Genomic DNA, 18,999 nt, shown 5'->3' on the forward strand with positions numbered 1-18,999 from the left:
CCACACAATATTGGGATGCTTCAATATCAATTTGATCAGCATGTCCCTGCTGCTCTGTCAGGAGGAGATTTTTTTTTCCCTGTAAACATGCATTTTGTAAAATTTGAATCTCTGATTTTGGCCCAACCCTAACCTCAGGGCTCATAATTTGAGAAGATAAAATGATTCCACACATCTAAGGTATGTTCTGCTTCCTAATATGATTAGTAAGGTCTTGCCACATGAGAAATAATTTCTACTTATAAACATGTACTCCCTTGTCAAATTCTGATCTCCTATTGAACTTATTCCCGATGGTCGGTGATCTGAACAAACCTGAATCTAAACTACCTGAAGATGCTTCCATATAAATAGGACTAAACATGGCTTTGCTGTTCTTGAGAAGATTTTTTTCCTATAAATCCCATTGTAAAACTTTGAAAACCTATTGTGGGCCCACTCTACACCTGGAGGTCATGATTTGAACAATCTGAAACTACTCTTTGAAATGAAGCTTTCACCTTTCATTTTTTCTGGCCCAGTGGTTCTTGACAAGAACATTTTTAAATGATGCCATTAGATTTTTACTAATTCTTTATTACCCCCCCCCCCTCCTGAAAGTAAATTATCTCCCCTTGAAAGAGGATGTTGCCCTTCATTTGAACAAACTGGAATCCCCTTCACCCAAGGATGCTTTGTGGCAAATTTGGTTGAAATCGGCCTTCAGTGGGTTTTTTGAGAAGTTTTACAGGTGGACACCAGACAAAATGTGATCAGAAAAGCTCACTTGACCCTTCAGCTCAAGTGATCTAAAAATTGACCAAGTACAATTGCTTCATGAATTAATAAAAATAAAAAGAAGTATGCTCATAGACAGGGTTATTTTTGCTCCATATTATCTTTGCTCCATTTTAAATTCACTCAGACACATTTGTGATAAAGGGATAAAACTATATCTTCTTTAAATTTGCCCAGCTTTAAATATGCCTATCTGCGACAAGTGTGAAAATAAAATGGAGGTGAAAATTTCCCTGCATACAGTTATGGAAAATATGCAAATTCATACATTTACAACTGAAAAAATGAATATAAAAAACAAATATATAATAAAAGAACTTATGGCATGTGTTTGCACCGTGTTATAAGTCTGGGGTCTTTTGAGCTTAAGGTTCATTGATACTCAGATAAGAGAGATAACTCTTAATTACATGTCTATTATTCCTTTATAAATCTGTCTTTGTGGTCCAATTTTGCCACACAAGCTATACTATAATTGTTTGTATTTTACTCATAAAATACATTTCTTTTAGAAAATCATAAATGTTAAAACAACATTTTCTATGAGTGAATAGAGGGTTTATGAACTTTCAAGCAGAAAGAGGTCAGCTGTCACAGTTTGCGTGAAAATGATGAAGCAGGAAAGTAAAATGAACACAAACTGAACACAAAATGCATACAACATCACAGAACATTGATGTCAGCTTTTTTTATCATTACTTTGGTAAAAATGTATGATATTAATATTATATTTTACTGACACAATAAATAAAAATGACAACAAAATGATATAACAATATTCGTAATCCCTGTACAGTTTTCCGAACAACTATTAATCCCTCTTTTGTTTACATTTTTTGTTTTAATTTGTAGTTGAAGGTTAAACAATATTATCCATTTAAAAATCTCCCATTCTTTTTGGAGAAGATACATATGATGTTTACTAGGAATACTAAAAGATTCAAAATCAAGAAAGGACATCACATTAAATATTCTGAAAGCAACATTTCTTCTGCCTTAGCAATAACATCTTTCCAGAGCAGAGTAAATTTGTATATTGCCTCTAATGGACTGTGAACAAATACACATTTTCATTGGCAACCACCCCTTGTACCCAGCATCAATCCTTCATAAATTAATTACACTTTGACCTAGATTCATAGATGTTGAAATTTGATACTTAATTTAAGATATCATTAAAATTCACTAATCTAATTAACAAATTAGAAATAATCAGTAACATGTGACACACAGATACTTCTTGCAGGTTTAACAATGACAAGTGATTTAAATTTATTTGAAAATTTTCAATTAATTTTTTTCACATTAGTACATTGTACAACAAGGGAAGGCTGGGCATACAAAAGGACGGAATAAAATAAATGTATTCAAAAAATAAATCTATTATCACAGTTGGGGAAAATACATGTATATCATAAATACCAACAAAATGGAGAAAAATAGATTTATCTGTACACAACAATATAAAATCTAGATGTGACCCGACATTGAAACCAAAATGAAGATACAATTTTATACCTCCATAGTGATGATCATGAATAAATCCAGAAGTCTCCAATTTAAATGCAAACTACAGACATTTTTGGGGAATACACTCTATAAAGTAAAATACCACTTGCAGCACAATTTGAGATTAATTCATACTGATTCCAACTGATTTCATGAAATTTAATTAGCACATACATTATTTTTACTTTGCTCAGTCATGATTTTATGAGAAAATTTCAAATTTATATCCTTGTATAAAGAAATTCATACATGCATTATAAATGAAGTACTCCTGACTGTTCCATATACAATTTAAATTTTAAAAACATAATCAAAACTTACTATAATACTGAAGAATGAAGGCAGATGCAATATCTTTTTTATGAAAGACTGCACACAATAAGGCATTAAGACTGTGTGATCAAAATAACAAATAAGATGTTTAAAAAATATGACAAGATTCTAATCTTTAAAAAAATCTCCATTCTGCAAATATTCCGTGAATTCATAGTCAACTTATTTTCTACATTAAATCCCTTAAAATTTGATATCAATTCAGCATTGTCAGAACTTATTAAAATTCCTCCTATTCTTTAGATAACTGATATCAATTGTTTATAGGCAAAAAATTTTTAATGACTGAGAATGTGCAACACACATCAAATGAACATAGATTGATGGTAAAATAGTTTCAATGTAAAATCATACAACAAAAATAAATCAAAAATATCAACAAAATCTTCATACATCATCACTAATTAATGCCACTTTATTAGTTTAGATTTTAAATTAATATTGCTTATCATAATACTTGTATGACAGAAAATGATACGTTATGTACATGATTCCTCCAATCTATATGAAGTGATTACTGAGCTTTAAAACCTGTGTTATAGGACAAGAGAAGCATCTCCCTTGTGAACAGAACTAAGGGCTCTTAAAGTTTATGCACAGAGAAATTTTACAGGAATGTACCAAAATAGTCCTGTTGACTTATTCAATTTTTTTGAAGAGTGGGGATCTGCCTTTTCCTCACTTTTAGGTTGATACATGTATTGACAACATTTCAGAGTAGGTATGACTATCTCAATAAATAATAAATTTGTAAACTTAACAATGGGTTATTTTTGTCCATGTCCTCTGAAATCACCACTTTATGACTAAGGGCCTTTCCTAATGTTCTGTTTCGCTTGCCCCAGGGCTATCTGCTTAGCATTCGATCCAAAATTCAATGTGCTAACTGTCTCCGAGAAGTTATTAACATCAGGGCTGACATTCACAAACAAACAAGCCTGAAATGAAACAATTCTCAAAAATAAATCTTATTTCCAAGAGGATTACAGTTCAATCGCACTAAGCCATGGCCATTTACACCGACACTTTCATGCTACAGTGATATACAGGTTAATGGTTTGTTACATGTAAGTAAAAATTTGGAAACCCAAGTTTCTGATTCGGTGCAGCAAAAATACCTATTACTGTAAACATGGATATTTTCATGGAGTAAACTGTGTGATTTTCATGTAACAAAGCAATCTTTGGGGTGGGTGGGGGGTTATTTTGCAGAAGATATAGAAATCACAAAATGTGTTGGTTGGTTGCTTTCTCCCTCATCTTTTACAAAAGCATTGATGTGGTGATAAATTTTGCAAAACTTGACTCATTGAAAACTCACATAAATTTCCATCCACAAAACTTTTCTATGTTTAGATAATTACTTACCTTTGCATCCCCTCCTAGAGATGGTTGTAATATCTGAGTCAGTTTGGAGTTTCTGTACGGTATATGTAGCTGACTGGTTCTTAAGGCTGTGAACACCTGTACATAAAAATCAAGTATTACAGAAAAAAGTTCTTAGTATATACCTGTACCTTGAAACAATGGTGATAAACTTTGATAAATGAATATGAAAATGTTATAGAAAAAAATCTTTTCTAAAAGACAAGATACTTCAAGAACATGTAAAGACATATGCACAGAATAAGTCAATTTTTCAAATCCTATGCAAGGATTTCTTACCTGGCCAAGGGCTGACAGTGACTTGTTGATGGCGGCAGCCTCCACTAACCTCTGACCTTCAGCCTCAGTTTTCGAGATGCGCTCTGACCCTGCTAAGTCACACAGAGTCAGTGTACCTTTAGTTATTGCACCTGTGACCTTGTCTTGACCTTCAACACTCAGCATCAGCAGTAGATGAGAGCGAGAACTGTAAAACGAAAACAATGCTAAAATTTGTGTACAATGAAATGATGTAACAATTATCATCTAAAACTATTAAAATTCTTTATAAATCAGTGAAACATGCTTATAATGAAATGCCAGGGTCGGATGATTTTACTTTGTTATATATAGTAATTCGTTATATTCATTAAGTTTACCATATATTTCAGAGCTATAGGGAATGAAAACCAATCCTGTACATGATTCAATGCATTTTGCACTTTTTAAAATATCCAACTACTGTTCCGAAATGTGACAACTGATATATAAATTTTTAAAAATTATTTCTAACCTGGTTGAGTTCATTTTGGTGGATGCCACCGTCCGGTTTTTATCTCCCTGAGCCATGGTTTTCTTGATATCATCGAGATTCTTGATCTCGACCTCCTTAAGGTTTGGAATGGACACCTTATTCCCTGCAGTCCTGAGTTCCAGTGACTTGGCATCTGAGGTGAGCAGGTCCTGTATCGTCTCATTATATATCTCAATCAGTGAGACCTAGATAAAATGAAGGACTCAGTGAGACAGGTTTTGATGAATAAAGTATAAAGCTCTTAATTTTTTCTTCTACCTTTTCTTACCTTTAATGTATAAGTAACTGTGTCTACTCTCTCTTTACAAACATCAAACAGCTCCTTCATAGCTCTGCAAAAGAGAGATATTGTGATAAGCTACAAGAGTAAGTAGATATGCATTTACACCGCTGAACTTTGGAGAAAGTTAATGCTGCTTCCTGACTAAAAAGACATCAAAAATATAACTGTAGAGATTGAATAATACAGCTGATTGCAAATAGAAATACATTGGTATACAGTAAAACTCGTTTAGTATGAACACCAATATGCTGATTTTCCCAGCAAAATTCTCACCAATTTCTCCCAAAATTTTATGATAATGAACTATATAATGAATTTACGGAATATATTAAATTGATTTTGTGCCCCATAAAGGTTAAAAATTATGAAATTTACATCTTTTAAAATGAATTTATTATGACCTCAATATTAAAAATCTTGGACTGATATTTATTTTTCATATTTTATCTAAATTTTGATTCATCTGAAAACCATTAGTTAGTTCTTCAAGTAAGTTTTGTATTTAATACTTCTCTGAACATATTCCTAGAGCATTCTATTGGGATCCATTGATTTATCTGACTGACCTGATGTTTATTCCTGGGTTGTTCTCCGGTCCCATCATGGTAAACGTTTTACCGGATCCTGTCTGTCCGTAAGCCATCAAACAGACATTGTAACCATCTACACAGGACGAAATAATGGCTTTAGTGTCACTAAAGATCTGAAAGACAAAATGAAAGTAAAAGTAGAAATCTGGGAAAGCAAATGATTAATAGAAAGCAACAATTCACGTTTCACTCTCTACCATCGGCTCATACATTCACCTCTGTCGTTGGCTCGCATATATCACAGTGATAACCACGAGAATTAGTGCGTTTGTTTTAATTCATTATAATTAAATGTCTGAGCTAATGATAGTCCTTAAAGATAGATATTTACTAAATAAATATAAAACACTTAGTTTAATATGAAATAATCTTTGAAATGTTATGTTTTTTACGTTACGTCAAAAATCTTAATGCGAGCCCATTGCAGAGGTGTCTGACAGAGGAACGAACGACAACTCTGCATAGGAGATTGTTCACGTTTTAAGAGAATCTGAATTCACATCTCCCAAGAGATGGTACTAAAATAACAAATCTTCCAAATATGACTTTTTTCAAAAGTTGCCAAAAAAAATCTGTAATTTAGACTTTCTGTAATTAGAGTTTGTGCTTTCAACCCCTCCCCCCTCACATTCCACAAACCTGTTCCTGTGTGGAATTTGGATCATACACCTTGTCAAAAGAAAACATTTTTTTCTGCCCACTGTTGTCCATCGCTACAATGTCTGAGTCTGTGGGGAATTTCAAACAACAGCTCACTCTGTCATCTCGTCTGGCACGGCAGAAAACGCGAATGTTACCCCTCAGTTCTTGTAGCTGTAAAGGACAATAAATAAACACTTGAACATAAAAGAAAGTTCACAGTTACATTTCATGCTAACAAAAAGGAAATATGTTCAATATTTTTTCCTTCAACATTAAGTGATGAAACAATTTGGCTACAAATCTGTTCAAAATGTATAATCTATGTATTTTCAATTTTTTTGCAAATCACTAAAATGTAGAAAGTTATAAGTGCCTTCAATTACACAAATATTTGTGATACAGTCTACACTTAGAGAAATATACTGATGACTTAGCAGAATAATTTGACAGAAACATTCAAAAATTTCCCATAACTACAATTCATTGTCACCTATACTGTTTATAATTAACTTAATAAAACAAGGGCACCACAAAATGGAGCATCCCCAACAGAGCATATTGATCCCAATAAAAATTATTACTTGCGTAACATCCATTATGACCTCACTCACCCCCCCCCTCAACCCACAAGTGCAACATGTACAATATCCCCTCCAACTTAGCTGTGAGGAAATACAGTCAATCCCCGTTATCTCGATCTTGAAAGGACCGAGAAAATACTTCAAGATAACTGAGGATTCAAGACATCCAGGGTAAAATACTTAAGGAATAAGTAGTTTGGACTTCAAAATGACTTCGACATATCCATGGTATTCGAGATATCCATGTTCGAGATACCCAAGTTCAACTGTATATAACAAGTTTGACCTACTGACCTGATTATACAGCAGCTTTCTCTGCATGGCCTCTTTTCTATAGAGAGCCCGAATTTCCTCCATTTCCTCCATACTTCCACTGCTGGTTGATTTAATATTCTTCACACCGTCTTTGGCCTATACAAAGTACAAACATTAGCAGGAACCATAATCAAAGTAAGATAAAGACTAAGGATGTTTTGTTTACACGTACCTTGGCAATCTGGCCTCTCAGGACATCAAAGTACCGCTGGACCTCCATTTTGAGGTGAACCTGTGCCTTTCGGAGCTCCTTGGCAGTGTTGTTAAGTAGCACAATGTCCTCTGGATTTACTGTCTCCTCCTTCACAACCTGAGTTACCACCTACAGAGAAACCTTAAATTATGTTTCCCTTTAACTGACAGGCAATATTAAAATTCACTTGCACCTGGGGTAAATAACACTTCCCTTATATATACATGTATAAGTAATTTTTACTTGGACAATTTTTCATCTAAAAATCATGCTGAGCATTAAGCTAAGAAGCTGTAGAAGTCTTTTTAACATACCTGTGGTGTTTTAGGCCGTTGCATGGCTGTCTTGGGTTGATTTTGTTGTAGAGACGTTAACTGTGTACTATTTGACATACCTGTGGTGTTTTTGGTTGTTGCATGGCTGTCTTGGGTCGGTTTTGTTGTAGGGACATTAGTTGTATATTATTTGACATACCTGTGGTGTTTTTGGTCATTGCATGGCTGTCTTGGGTCGGTTTTATTGTAGGGACATTAGCTGAGTACAATTTGACTTACCTGAGGTGTTTTAGGTTGTTGCATGGCTGTCTTGGGTCAGTTTTGTTATAGGGACATTAGTTGTACATTATTTGACATACCTGTGGTGTTTTTGGTCGTTGCATGGCTGTCTTGGGTCGGTTTTGTTGTAGGGACATTAGTTGTGCCTCGTGTTGTTTGTTTTCTACTTCTAACTCTGTAATCTTCTCCTCCTGATCTTTGACCTGGGGTGGAAATTTTGTGAATCAATTTAAATTTATGTAATTCTATAAACTTAAATGTAGATACAATTACATGTACACCTCATTAAAATTATAATCCAAGTATTATCTACTTAGGTTTGTCAACAATTTTTAACGTTACCTCAAAAGTTAATGAACTACATATAACGGCATAAATAAAAAGGATATCACAAACAAAGTAAATAAAAAATTGTTTCCCAATCTTTTCAAGCACATACCACTTTTTCAGCCTCTACTCGAGCTATTTTTTCTTGTTTTAGTGACTCCTCCTACAAGCCAAAAATTTCAGAATGTCACAGAATTATCTCCTCTTGCATTACCACACATTAACAAAAAGTTAATGTTTTCATTTGATTTAAATGAAACGAAAATATAATGTTGTACTACCAACACAAGCTATATACATATGAAGCAAATAATGTGAACAATATTTGATGAAAATATCAAAGAAAATTTTATAATTTTAGAAAATATGTTACCTCCTTTAAAATTAGTGATAGGTACATTTCTTAAAATTCATATCATGTTAATTTACATCAATAAAATAAGAACTGGAACAGAAAGTGAACCTAATTCAGTTACTTTGTTTAACAAGAGCAGATTAATTAAGAATAGACTTACAGCTTCCTTTAACTGCTGTCGGAGTTGTTCTATCGTCTCATCTTTTTCCTCGGCTGCTTTCGCCTCTTTGTGAGTTTTAGGGGCTTTCAGCCATGCTGTAATGATAATATAAACATTGATATTAAGAACGCAATATTTGTATCAGTCTGGTCACAGTTATCCAAATGTTGCACAAGATGTATACAAGCACAGATTCAAAATGATGCAACCTTTATGTAGTGAAGGGACTGTATTCATTTCTTCTTAACATGCATATTCTATTATTTTCATTACATTAACCTACTTGTTGTTATATCTTGATTTATTTTACTTACGATCCCCTTCCAGATGTAGATATGTAGACATGCATTCATCAGGGTCATAGTTACACTGCCTGAGTAGAGCAAGGATATCTTGCCTGTCCCCCCAGGTTGGGAGAGCTTCCTCAACTTGGTCCACTAGTTTTCCCACCATTTCATGATGAAGTTCCCATCCGATTGGTAGCCGCATCCACTGACCTTGAGTGTGGTCATAGAAACAGTGGATGTTGTGTTTTCTCTGGAAAATACCATTGACATATGATAAATCAGGCACAGATGTCCCGCAAGTTTAAATTTAAATTGAAAAAAAACTTTCCTTTTTAATCAACGTAATCTTTGAGAAAGTTCTTACACACTAATACAAAATGGTGTATTATTCTTCATGATAATTTGTAAATATTTTTCATCCAAAAATGATACTTCATGTGGATGGAACTCTATCACATAAGAATCCTATTTAGAACATACTTGGAATATGTAGGTGGGAATGCGGCCCCTTTTGGGGTGATTAAGCACCCCCTCCCTGTCGTCTTGACCACTGGACGATTGTTGTTGATATCCCGGCTGTTGTTGACGACTCCCTGAGGCTCCGGCTCCAGACAACTGTTGTTGTTGTTGTTGTTGCTGACGACGTCTATTCTCCTGATGACAAAACAACAAAGTTTAACAAGGGTACCTTAAAACGGAGCACCACCACGAAAAAGAGCACATTATTATGCACGCACTCACTCACCCACACACTCACAAGTCCATATCTGTATTCCCTCCAAATATTTTTGTGAGGGAATAACAAAGCAAATTCTCACACACATCTGTTTTATAGATGCCTTATATGTTTAATTTAGAGTCACTATACTTTGCAAATAAGAAATATGCTCTCTTGGTTTTTCCATAGTGTAGACAATAGCATAATCATCAGGGTTACACAAAAAAGGTAGTGGTGATCAAATACACATTCTTTGAAATATTTTTTAGGCACAAAAGTTAACCTTGATTTAAAAAATCTTACATTTTCTTGGTCTTTGACGACTGAGTTAGTGATGAGTAAACCTTCATTGTACCATCTCTTAGGAAACGGTTGCCACTCCTAGAAATAAAAAAATTAGTACATGTACCTACATAAATACATACTCAGGGGACAGTGTCAGTTATTGTATAAATAATGATGAACAACTAACTAGCAATTTAAACACAAGAGTTCATGGAACCATTAAACACTCAACTGAGTCAAAATTTAACATTCTTAGAATTGAACATGTAGAATAAAGGAAACAAATAAATTCTAATGTTTAGCTTACAGGTAGTTAAATCTCACAGTATTAACAGATAATATATATTGCGGCTTAACATTAATTTTACAAATTTTAAATCCATTTTTCTTAATGACATCATTTATTCATATGAACATTTTCAAACCCTTAATTTGGCCCCATCTTGACTCTATGGGGCCATCGCATGAATTTGCATGTACTGGGGTACTTACAACAAATGGTTACAAAATAAAATGAGAAACAAGTTTTCTTGTTCTTTAGAATAATGATGAAGATTAAAATCAAAGAATTTTTCCTGTTATTTCCTTATTGTTAGTAATACATGTATAATTATACATACACAAATAATCATTAAGAGAATAAGAAAGATTCTAGTTCTTTGAAATCAGACCTGCTTCCTGAGACAAAAAAAAAAGAAAAAAAATGAAAGTTTACATGAGACATACATACAGACCTAGTATATACCGGTACTTACAGACACCTATACACCAGACAGATTTTGATCAGAAAAGCTCACTTTGCCTATGGTTTAGATGAAGTAGCAAAATTCTTTTAAATTTTGAAGAAAAAAAACCCACATTGATATGATACTCAAAATATACAGAATTGCTGTCAAAAACAGTACTGTACCATATTATTACTTAATGGAAAAATGGCACATATTGATGAACATTCAAATAAAGTGTGTTCTCCATTGCTGATTAAAAAAAATTACCTTTGAACCCCAGTCATCTAGGTAAAATCTCATTCCATCCAGGTACATACATTGAAATTCCTTCCCGCTCTTGTGGTAAAATGTCTCAAAGATTATGTCTTCACGTCCCTATGAAAAATAAACAATAATGTATTACTGGCCATAAATTGATGTCCTGTTAATATAATTACCTATATCATCAAATGACCTTGACCTACAGATTTATCTCATTAAATGAAATGTTCCTTTATTTTAATCATCATAATTAAATATACATAACAGTAAAATCTGGAGGAATGCAGTAACAGATATCAATATAGTAGCTAGAAGTCAATATAATATCATATACACCTGCTAAGACAAAGTCAGTTTTTGGTTATACCAAGATATTAAGTTAAAAATAATGCAAAATCTATACATGTATTGAATAATTATACAATGTAGCAAATTCAGCTTATAGCAAAGTTTCCCTGTTCATTTATGGAAATTCACTAAAAATTTACATGTGCATTTTACCAGTTTCTGGCCAAATTAAAATTTAAAATCAGTTGCATGCTTCATAAATACAGGCAGATATGTAAAAAAAAAAAAAAAAAATCTTTTTCATTTGTTAATGAAAATCCAACAGTGATATATGTGTATTTAAATGAACTTAAAGCATGAATCTGTGGTTCATAAAATTTACCAGTACTTGTATTATAAGCATAAAAAGCAAATTTATAAGGTCCTTTAAATCTGAAATATAAGAATCAGTCATTAACATAATCCATTATGTCACAGTGTATTACAAGTCATAAAAAAGACGCCGAGTCAAGTTCCTGAACTTGAACGAGACCAGGATGTTTACAATACTTTTTTGTTGGTAAGATTTTTATGATATCGTCTTCAAATACAGGAGTCATATATCTCATTTTATACCTGTTGCTTTAACATCTGGTTACCAATAAATTTGTGTTTCTTGAGGAATTTTAAAATGATTATGTATGTTGCAATTACAAAAAAGTAAATTTTAACTATCTCTCATTTATTCTTGTTCTCTGCAATTAAAAAAAAAAAGATCGGAAATTTTCATTCTGTAGTTTTATCCCATCATGCTTCAGAAGCATCTTTCAATTAAAAAAATGCATTGATTCAAATGAATTTCATAACATCAAAGCCTGCAATGTGAAAGAAACCCCTGGAATAATCTTAGAAAAAAATAGAATGAAATCGATGATCAAGAAATTGACTTCTTTGATTTTTTTTTCATACTCTCCACACAGAATTCAGTCACCCGTGAAGGCTTCCAATGATCTCTGCCGCATTGAGTATGATGGTATGGATTTTATGAAACTTTCAAAAGGCTCCCAGTTGCCGAGAGTGTATTATAAATGCTGGAGTGTTAATGACTAAATCAATGAAAATCAATACTAGACATTGGAAAGACCACCTAGCAGGTGAAAAAAATATTAATCATAAACACAGCATACATTTATCTATAATATCAAGTAGGAAATATTTGGATAAAACCACGGAAAGGTGAGAGGCAGGGGTTAAGATGGATAATCAATATCTCAGGTGTTTGATTTACTCGTCCGAACAGTGAACTTGCTTACAGGGATGGCAATATTTTCCTGGGTAGAAAAAAGCAACAGAAAACTTAAGCCTTGGAGCATGAATTCACACATTAAAACATTTAAATTGAGCCTACAATTTAAAGTTTGAAGACATTCATTTGTTCTTCACTAATTAATCATATGAATTAGAAGCATATTATAATAATAGTACTGGAGACATTTGATAGAACTTAGAGTCCTTGAGCTTAATGGACTTACAAACCTAACACAAACTTAAGTCTCTAAGCTAACTGGACTTGGGAGTTCAAGTACAGACTTACTTGACTTAGAGATCAAGTCCCTGAGCTAACTATACTAACACAGACTTCTCCCCAAGGTCAGAAGAATTTTGGAGAAAAAAATGCTGAAAGCACTTTAGCTACTTAACATTAAAGATATTACCAAGCCTCACTTCCCTGAGCTTATATACATAGAGGTCTTAGCAAAACTACCAGTTCCAATCTTGGGCTACTTTCATAGATTTATGGTCCTTAGTAAACTTATTAGAATCTAACAGACTTACAATCCATGACCTTAAAAAACTTACAGCTAAGAGCAAACCAAACTTGGGCTTCTATCATAGATCTACAGCCCTTAGGCTTATTAGAATCCGACATGACTTACAGACAAAAGCTCACCAAACTTTTTATCATAGATCTACAGTCCCTTATCATATTATAATCTAACAGAGGCTTACAGTCCCTGAGCTCTGCTGAGCAGCCGTGTTTCCAAAACCAGATGCAGCCTCCATTCTAGTTTGACCCTGCTGACCTCTCTGTCCTGACCTCTGATTGGATGCTTCTTGTCCCTGATTCTCCTGTACAGCTGAGTTATCCCCCCTTCTAGTGACACTCTGGTCTGGTTCCCCTCTTTGCTTGGTTCCCTTTATCTGTTGATCTGAGCTCCTTCCTGCTTCTCTCTGGCCTAAGTTTTGACCTGATCTTACACTCGTTGATCCCTGGTTTGAACTCTGACCTCCTTGGCTAGTCACCTGATTTGGATTACTACGAGTCGATCCTGTTGCCTCTTTTCCCCTGTCTGATTCTTCTTTAGTTTTTGGTGGAGGTTTGGAAGCTCCAGAACCCATGTTTTATCCTAAAATCTGACCTTTCAATCATAGTCCCAGATTTATATCAAGAATTGAGAGAAGTACCAGTAGATTATTAAAATAACACAGGCACTTAGGTCCGATTTCCAAAGCAATCCACAAGAGAAGAAGATTATAAATTCTCTCCAATTAATCTTGATTTTATAAGGAATTTCCTTGTTTAATTCAAAGAAAAAATGTAGATTCTCCGTTTATTTGTCCAGACAGGTGAATGTCTGTATACTGTATAAAAGTATGGATTGCTCAATTCCTTATGAGGCATTTAAACCATTCTTATAAACAGGGGAGAAATACGGTTGTTATATACACCCAGCCTTTAGAAATCACTGTTCTGCATCAAAACCATTTAATTCGAACCTTAAAATGCAATAGCATGCAAAACGATGAAATTTTCATGAATAAAAGACAAACAAAATATTGCAATATATAAAGTAATGTGTTAAAAACGCATATTCAGCAGTATATTCTTAAGTTTTCATTGAAATTGTTGTTGAATAAAAACGCATTTGGATTTGGATCAAAAGATGCAGATTTGCAATTTAGAATGAGTTCTTTTCTGTTGTTTTCATGTGTGTAGGTATTTCAGTGACAGCAGTTCAGAGTTCACATGTAATCTTTTAAACATTCATATGACTTAATATGTACCTAACAAAATTTGAACTTGGTAGTTCTTTATTGTTTTAAAAACCATAGCCAAGTCTTTTTAAATGGCCATTGTATTTTAGATCTAGGTCAAATAAATTGATCATTAATCCCCCCAAAAGTGTTACACAGCCATGTCGATATTGAACTGGGGACTCGCGCGCGAGAGAACATCATGATTAGGGGTTTATTGTCGTGTATTTTAGGTTTATTTGTAGAATTGTTGCCAGGTTTTTACATCGACTGAGACATGAGGTCATTGTGCAATTTATATATGTACAATATCAAGTTCATATTTTAATCAAAGCCATACACTTATAATCAATACACATTACTGGTATACTATTTGTATGTGACAGTAAAAATATGAGCTTTAATACGAAAAAAAAAAAAATCATGCATGTACACTGCATAAACAATTCACAAAATGAAACTTGTCTTTTGCATCAATTTAATACAAAATATATCTTTTAATTAAAACACTGTATTATAATTCGATTTATGAAATATTTAAAGGTACAATTGTACATTAAAAACTTGATGGGTGAAAACAAAAAAACAAAGAGAGAAGCATATAGAAACAAAGAAAAGGGCCTTGTGTTGTATGTTTCTGACAGCATCTGGTCTAGAGAAGAGGATAGGATTTTCTTACAATAAAATGAACAGATTTATTATCATGGTTTTTGACAGAACATTAAGATGAATTATGTTTTGAAATGTTTACAAACTAAATCAGACATTATAATATAAATACACTGCTTATATTGCAGGGTCTCACTGAATAACCAGAGAGTGATTATACATGTCACATCACAGGCGCTCATGGGATCAGCAGTGACCTAAACAAAGAGGCATTATATCACAAGGACTCATGGGATCAGCAGTGATTATATTACAGGAACTAAACAAAGAGGCAATATATCACAGGGACTCATGGGATTATATTACAGGAACTACACAAAGAGGCAATATATCACAGGGACTCATGGGATCAGCAGTGATTACATTACAGGAACTAAACAAAGAGGCAATATATCACAGGAACTCATGGGATCAGCAGAGATTATATTACAGGAACTAAACAAAGAAGCATTCAATCCAGGGACTCATGGGATCAGGAGTAATTACATAACAGGAACTAAACAAAGAGGCATTATATCACAGGGACTCATGGGATCAGCAGTGATTATATAACAGGAACTAAACAAAGAGGCATTATATCACAGGGACTCATGGGATCAGCAGTGATTATATTACAGGAACTCAACAAAGAGGCATTATATCACAGGGACTCATGGGATCAGCAGTGATTATATTACAGGAACTAAACAAAGAGGTGATATATCACAGGTACTCATGGGATCAGCAGTAGTTATATTACAGGGACTAAACAAAGAGGTGATATATCACAGGGACTCATGGGATCAGCAGTGGTTATTATTACAGGAACTAAACAAGGAGGCATTAAATCACAGGAGCTCATGGGATCAGCAGTAATTATATTACAGGAACTAAACAAAGAGGCATTATATCACAGGGACTCATGGGGTCAGCAGTGATTATACATGTATTAAAGGAGCTAAACAAAGAGGCAATATATATCACAGGGACTCATGGGATCAGCACTGATTATATTACAGGAATTAAACAAAGAGGCATTAAATCACAGGGACTCATGGGATAAGCAGCGATTATATTACAGGTAAATACAGGAACTAAACAAAGAGGCAATATATCACAGGGACTCATGGGATTATATTACAGGAACTACACAAAGAGGCAATATATCACAGGGACTCATGGGATCAGCAGTAATTATACTATAGGAACTAAACAAAAAGTGATCATATCACATGGACTCTTGGGATCAACAAAGAGTGATTATATTACAAGAACTCATGGAATCAACAAAGAGTGATTATATTATTAAAACTCATGGGATAAAAAAAGAGGGATTATATTACACGAACTCATTGGATCAACATGGATTTTATAGGAACTCATGGGATCAGCAGTAATTATATTACTGGAGCTAAACAAAAAGTGATCATATGACAGGAACTCATGGGATCAACAAAGAGGGATTATATCACAGGGACTCATGGGATCAACATGGATTATATTGCAGGAGCTCTTGGGATCAACAAAGATAATATTACAGGAACTCTTGGGATCAACAAAGAGTGTTTATAATACAGGGACTCATTGGATTGACAGAGAGTGTGTATATTACAGGGACTCATGGATAAATAGGGATATATTACAGGATATTACAGGAACTAATTGATGAAGAAAGATGGATTATATTACAGGGACTCATGGGATCACCAAAGAGTGATAATTTAACAAGGATTTATGGGATTACTAGAGTGATTACATTACAGGGACTCATGGGCTCAAGAAAGAGGGATTACATTTCAGGGACTCATGGAATCACCAAAGAGTGATAATTTAACATGGAATTATTGGATAAACAGAGTGTTTATATTACAGGGATTCATGGGATCATCAAAGAGTGATTGTATTTCAGGGACTCATAACAGAGTGATAATATTAGGACTCTTGTGACCAACATATTATATTTCAGGGACTCAATTACATAGGATCTCTAACAAAACTGTAGTTTTGCTGTACTAAAACTGTAGTTTTAGTTTTACTTTAGTTAACCATTATAATCTACTATAAGTAACTATAGTAATTAATACTCCAATATTTTGATTTCCTATTAAACTTCACTTTTGAACTTTTTTGAGATTTAAGATATCAATATTTCTTTAATTACATAGATGTACCAATAATGTAAATTTTAGAAATATGTGAATAAAGAAGTAATATTTCCTTTTAATTCATAGTAAAAATACTTTGATTTACTATAGTAAAAGTTTTGATTTACTAATAATAAAAACTTTGATACTATAATAAATTTTAGTTATTAACTACAGTTTAATATTTTAGTATTCTTTTGTTAGGGATCAACAAAGAGGGATAATATTAAATGGACTCATGGGATCAAAAATGATTATATAACAGGGACTCATGGGATCAACAATGATTATATAACAGGGACTCATGGGATCAAAAATGATTATATAACAGGGACTCATCAATCATATTAACAAATGTGTTTGTGTTTATTTTTATAAGGGGGGGGGGGGGCTCTTGGGATCAACAAAGAGTGATTATATTACAGGGGCCTAAATGAGATTAACCAAGTGTGATAACATTTCAGGGGCTTATTGGATCTGAAAAGGGATTGTGCAGTAGATACTCATGACTAGTGAATCTGGGATGAACTTAGAGGGATTCATGGAATTAACAGAATGATTATATTACAGTGACTAATGGGATCAACAATTAGTGATTATGACATAGACAGTATAGATTTATGGGATTTTATTACAGGGAGTCACAGGATCAATGGAGAGTGTTTATATTACAGGGACTCAAAGGATCATAGGATCAGCAGTCAGTTATTTTAACATGGCATAGATTTAAGAGATGTTGGTACACTGGCTCATGGGATCAAGAAAGGGGGATTATATTACAGGGACTCATGGGATCAGCAATGAGTAATTATAACATGGCATAGATTTATGGGATTTTTTACAGGGACTAGCAGGATCAGCAAAAAGGGATTATATTAATCATGCTACACATCATGCAAACATAGTTGAGAAAGTGTCAGGTCAAAATTCAAGTCCAAAAATTGTAGCATGCAAAAAAACTGAAATGTGAGTACAAACATGAAACTCTCTGGGATTACCAAAAAGCACACAATGGTAAACACGGTATAAAACAACAAAGCGGCTCACCGTTTCCTCGGAGGCAGCAGGCTGGGAGGACTAGAAAAATCAAGGGTTTGTTGAAAGCAGAGGTATCAAAACTACAGGGTGTAAAAGACTATATACTAAAATCCGTACAGTCTAGCTTATTTAGTTCTCAAAATAAAATTTTTACTTTTAATATAATTTCTCCAATTTCCCTTTTTTTTTTTACTTACTTGTTATCAAATAATTAATTTTAAAAAATGATAAAGAAATTTTAAAAATTCATTTATAATATTCTTTCTTTTAAAGAGTCTTATTGTCATTTATTTTTCTTTGAAAAAAAAATGTTGATATATAAAAGCATACATAAACATTTGTCATCTTCATATCTATGGACCATGTTAAAGCTCAATGCTTCAAATAATGCCTAAATATACTACAAGCACAACTGATAAACTACAAAATATTATCCAAAAAGCAGTTATGCATTTTGTAAAAATTGAACTAAGTCTAATTCTACATCTACATTTAATATTACTGATATAAAGATATGCTTAAAATTAGCAAACCAATCTATCCTCTACTTTCAAATTCTACTGCATAGAGAGATTCAGAAAGTTTGCCTCACCCCTCGCTGGTTTGACTGTCTGGGGGTACTACCGCCAGGTGCTTGTCCCTGTCTTTGAGTACTACCCCCAGCTTGACTCTGTCGCTGGCTCCGTCCTTCTGAACTCTGACCTTGTCTGACTGAGTTTTGAGATTTTCCCTGTCTTGGAGTGTCTTGTATCTCTACTTCCTGAAAACCTCCACCTTTACGTCTGGATC

The 18,999-nt window shown here is 33.6% G+C and overlaps 1 protein-coding gene across 1 annotated transcript; it reads right to left on the reverse strand.

Moving 5' to 3' along the window:
* Window positions 1-3,119: 3,119 nt before the first annotated feature.
* On the reverse strand, window positions 3,120-13,777 carry LOC133195537 (kinesin-like protein klp-3). The gene is made up of 17 exons (XM_061331408.1): window positions 13,355-13,777; window positions 11,084-11,191; window positions 10,107-10,184; window positions 9,566-9,739; window positions 9,113-9,335; window positions 8,799-8,893; window positions 8,396-8,446; window positions 8,037-8,159; window positions 7,382-7,531; window positions 7,189-7,305; window positions 6,311-6,484; window positions 5,648-5,784; window positions 5,067-5,130; window positions 4,778-4,983; window positions 4,285-4,471; window positions 3,988-4,083; window positions 3,120-3,557 (listed from the first exon to the last, which is right to left on the reverse strand). Exons 1-17 carry the CDS (start codon window positions 13,742-13,744, stop codon window positions 3,426-3,428), a joined length of 2,505 nt encoding a protein of 834 aa, XP_061187392.1. The 5' UTR covers window positions 13,745-13,777; the 3' UTR covers window positions 3,120-3,425.
* Between the last annotated feature and the right edge of the window lie 5,222 nt (window positions 13,778-18,999).

This window comes from Saccostrea echinata, unplaced genomic scaffold (assembly GCF_033153115.1).
Source record: "Saccostrea echinata isolate AGI-Se365-2 ecotype Australia unplaced genomic scaffold, CSIRO_AGI_Sech_v1 ptg000029l, whole genome shotgun sequence".
Classification (NCBI taxonomy): Eukaryota; Metazoa; Mollusca; class Bivalvia; order Ostreida; family Ostreidae; genus Saccostrea; species Saccostrea echinata.

Excerpts from the sequence above, each read along its gene's own strand:
- LOC133195537 (XM_061331408.1), bottom strand. The coding sequence starts at position 13,744 with ATGGGTTCTGGAGCTTCCAAACCTCCACCAAAAACTAAAGAAGAATCA. Across the intron at positions 11,192-13,354 it reads CTCAGCAGAGCTCAGGGACT|GGACGTGAAGACATAATCTT; the intron begins GTAAGCCTCTGT and ends TATTTTTCATAG. Across the intron at positions 4,472-4,777 it reads ACCAAAATGAACTCAACCAG|TTCTCGCTCTCATCTACTGC; the intron begins GTTAGAAATAAT and ends TTCGTTTTACAG.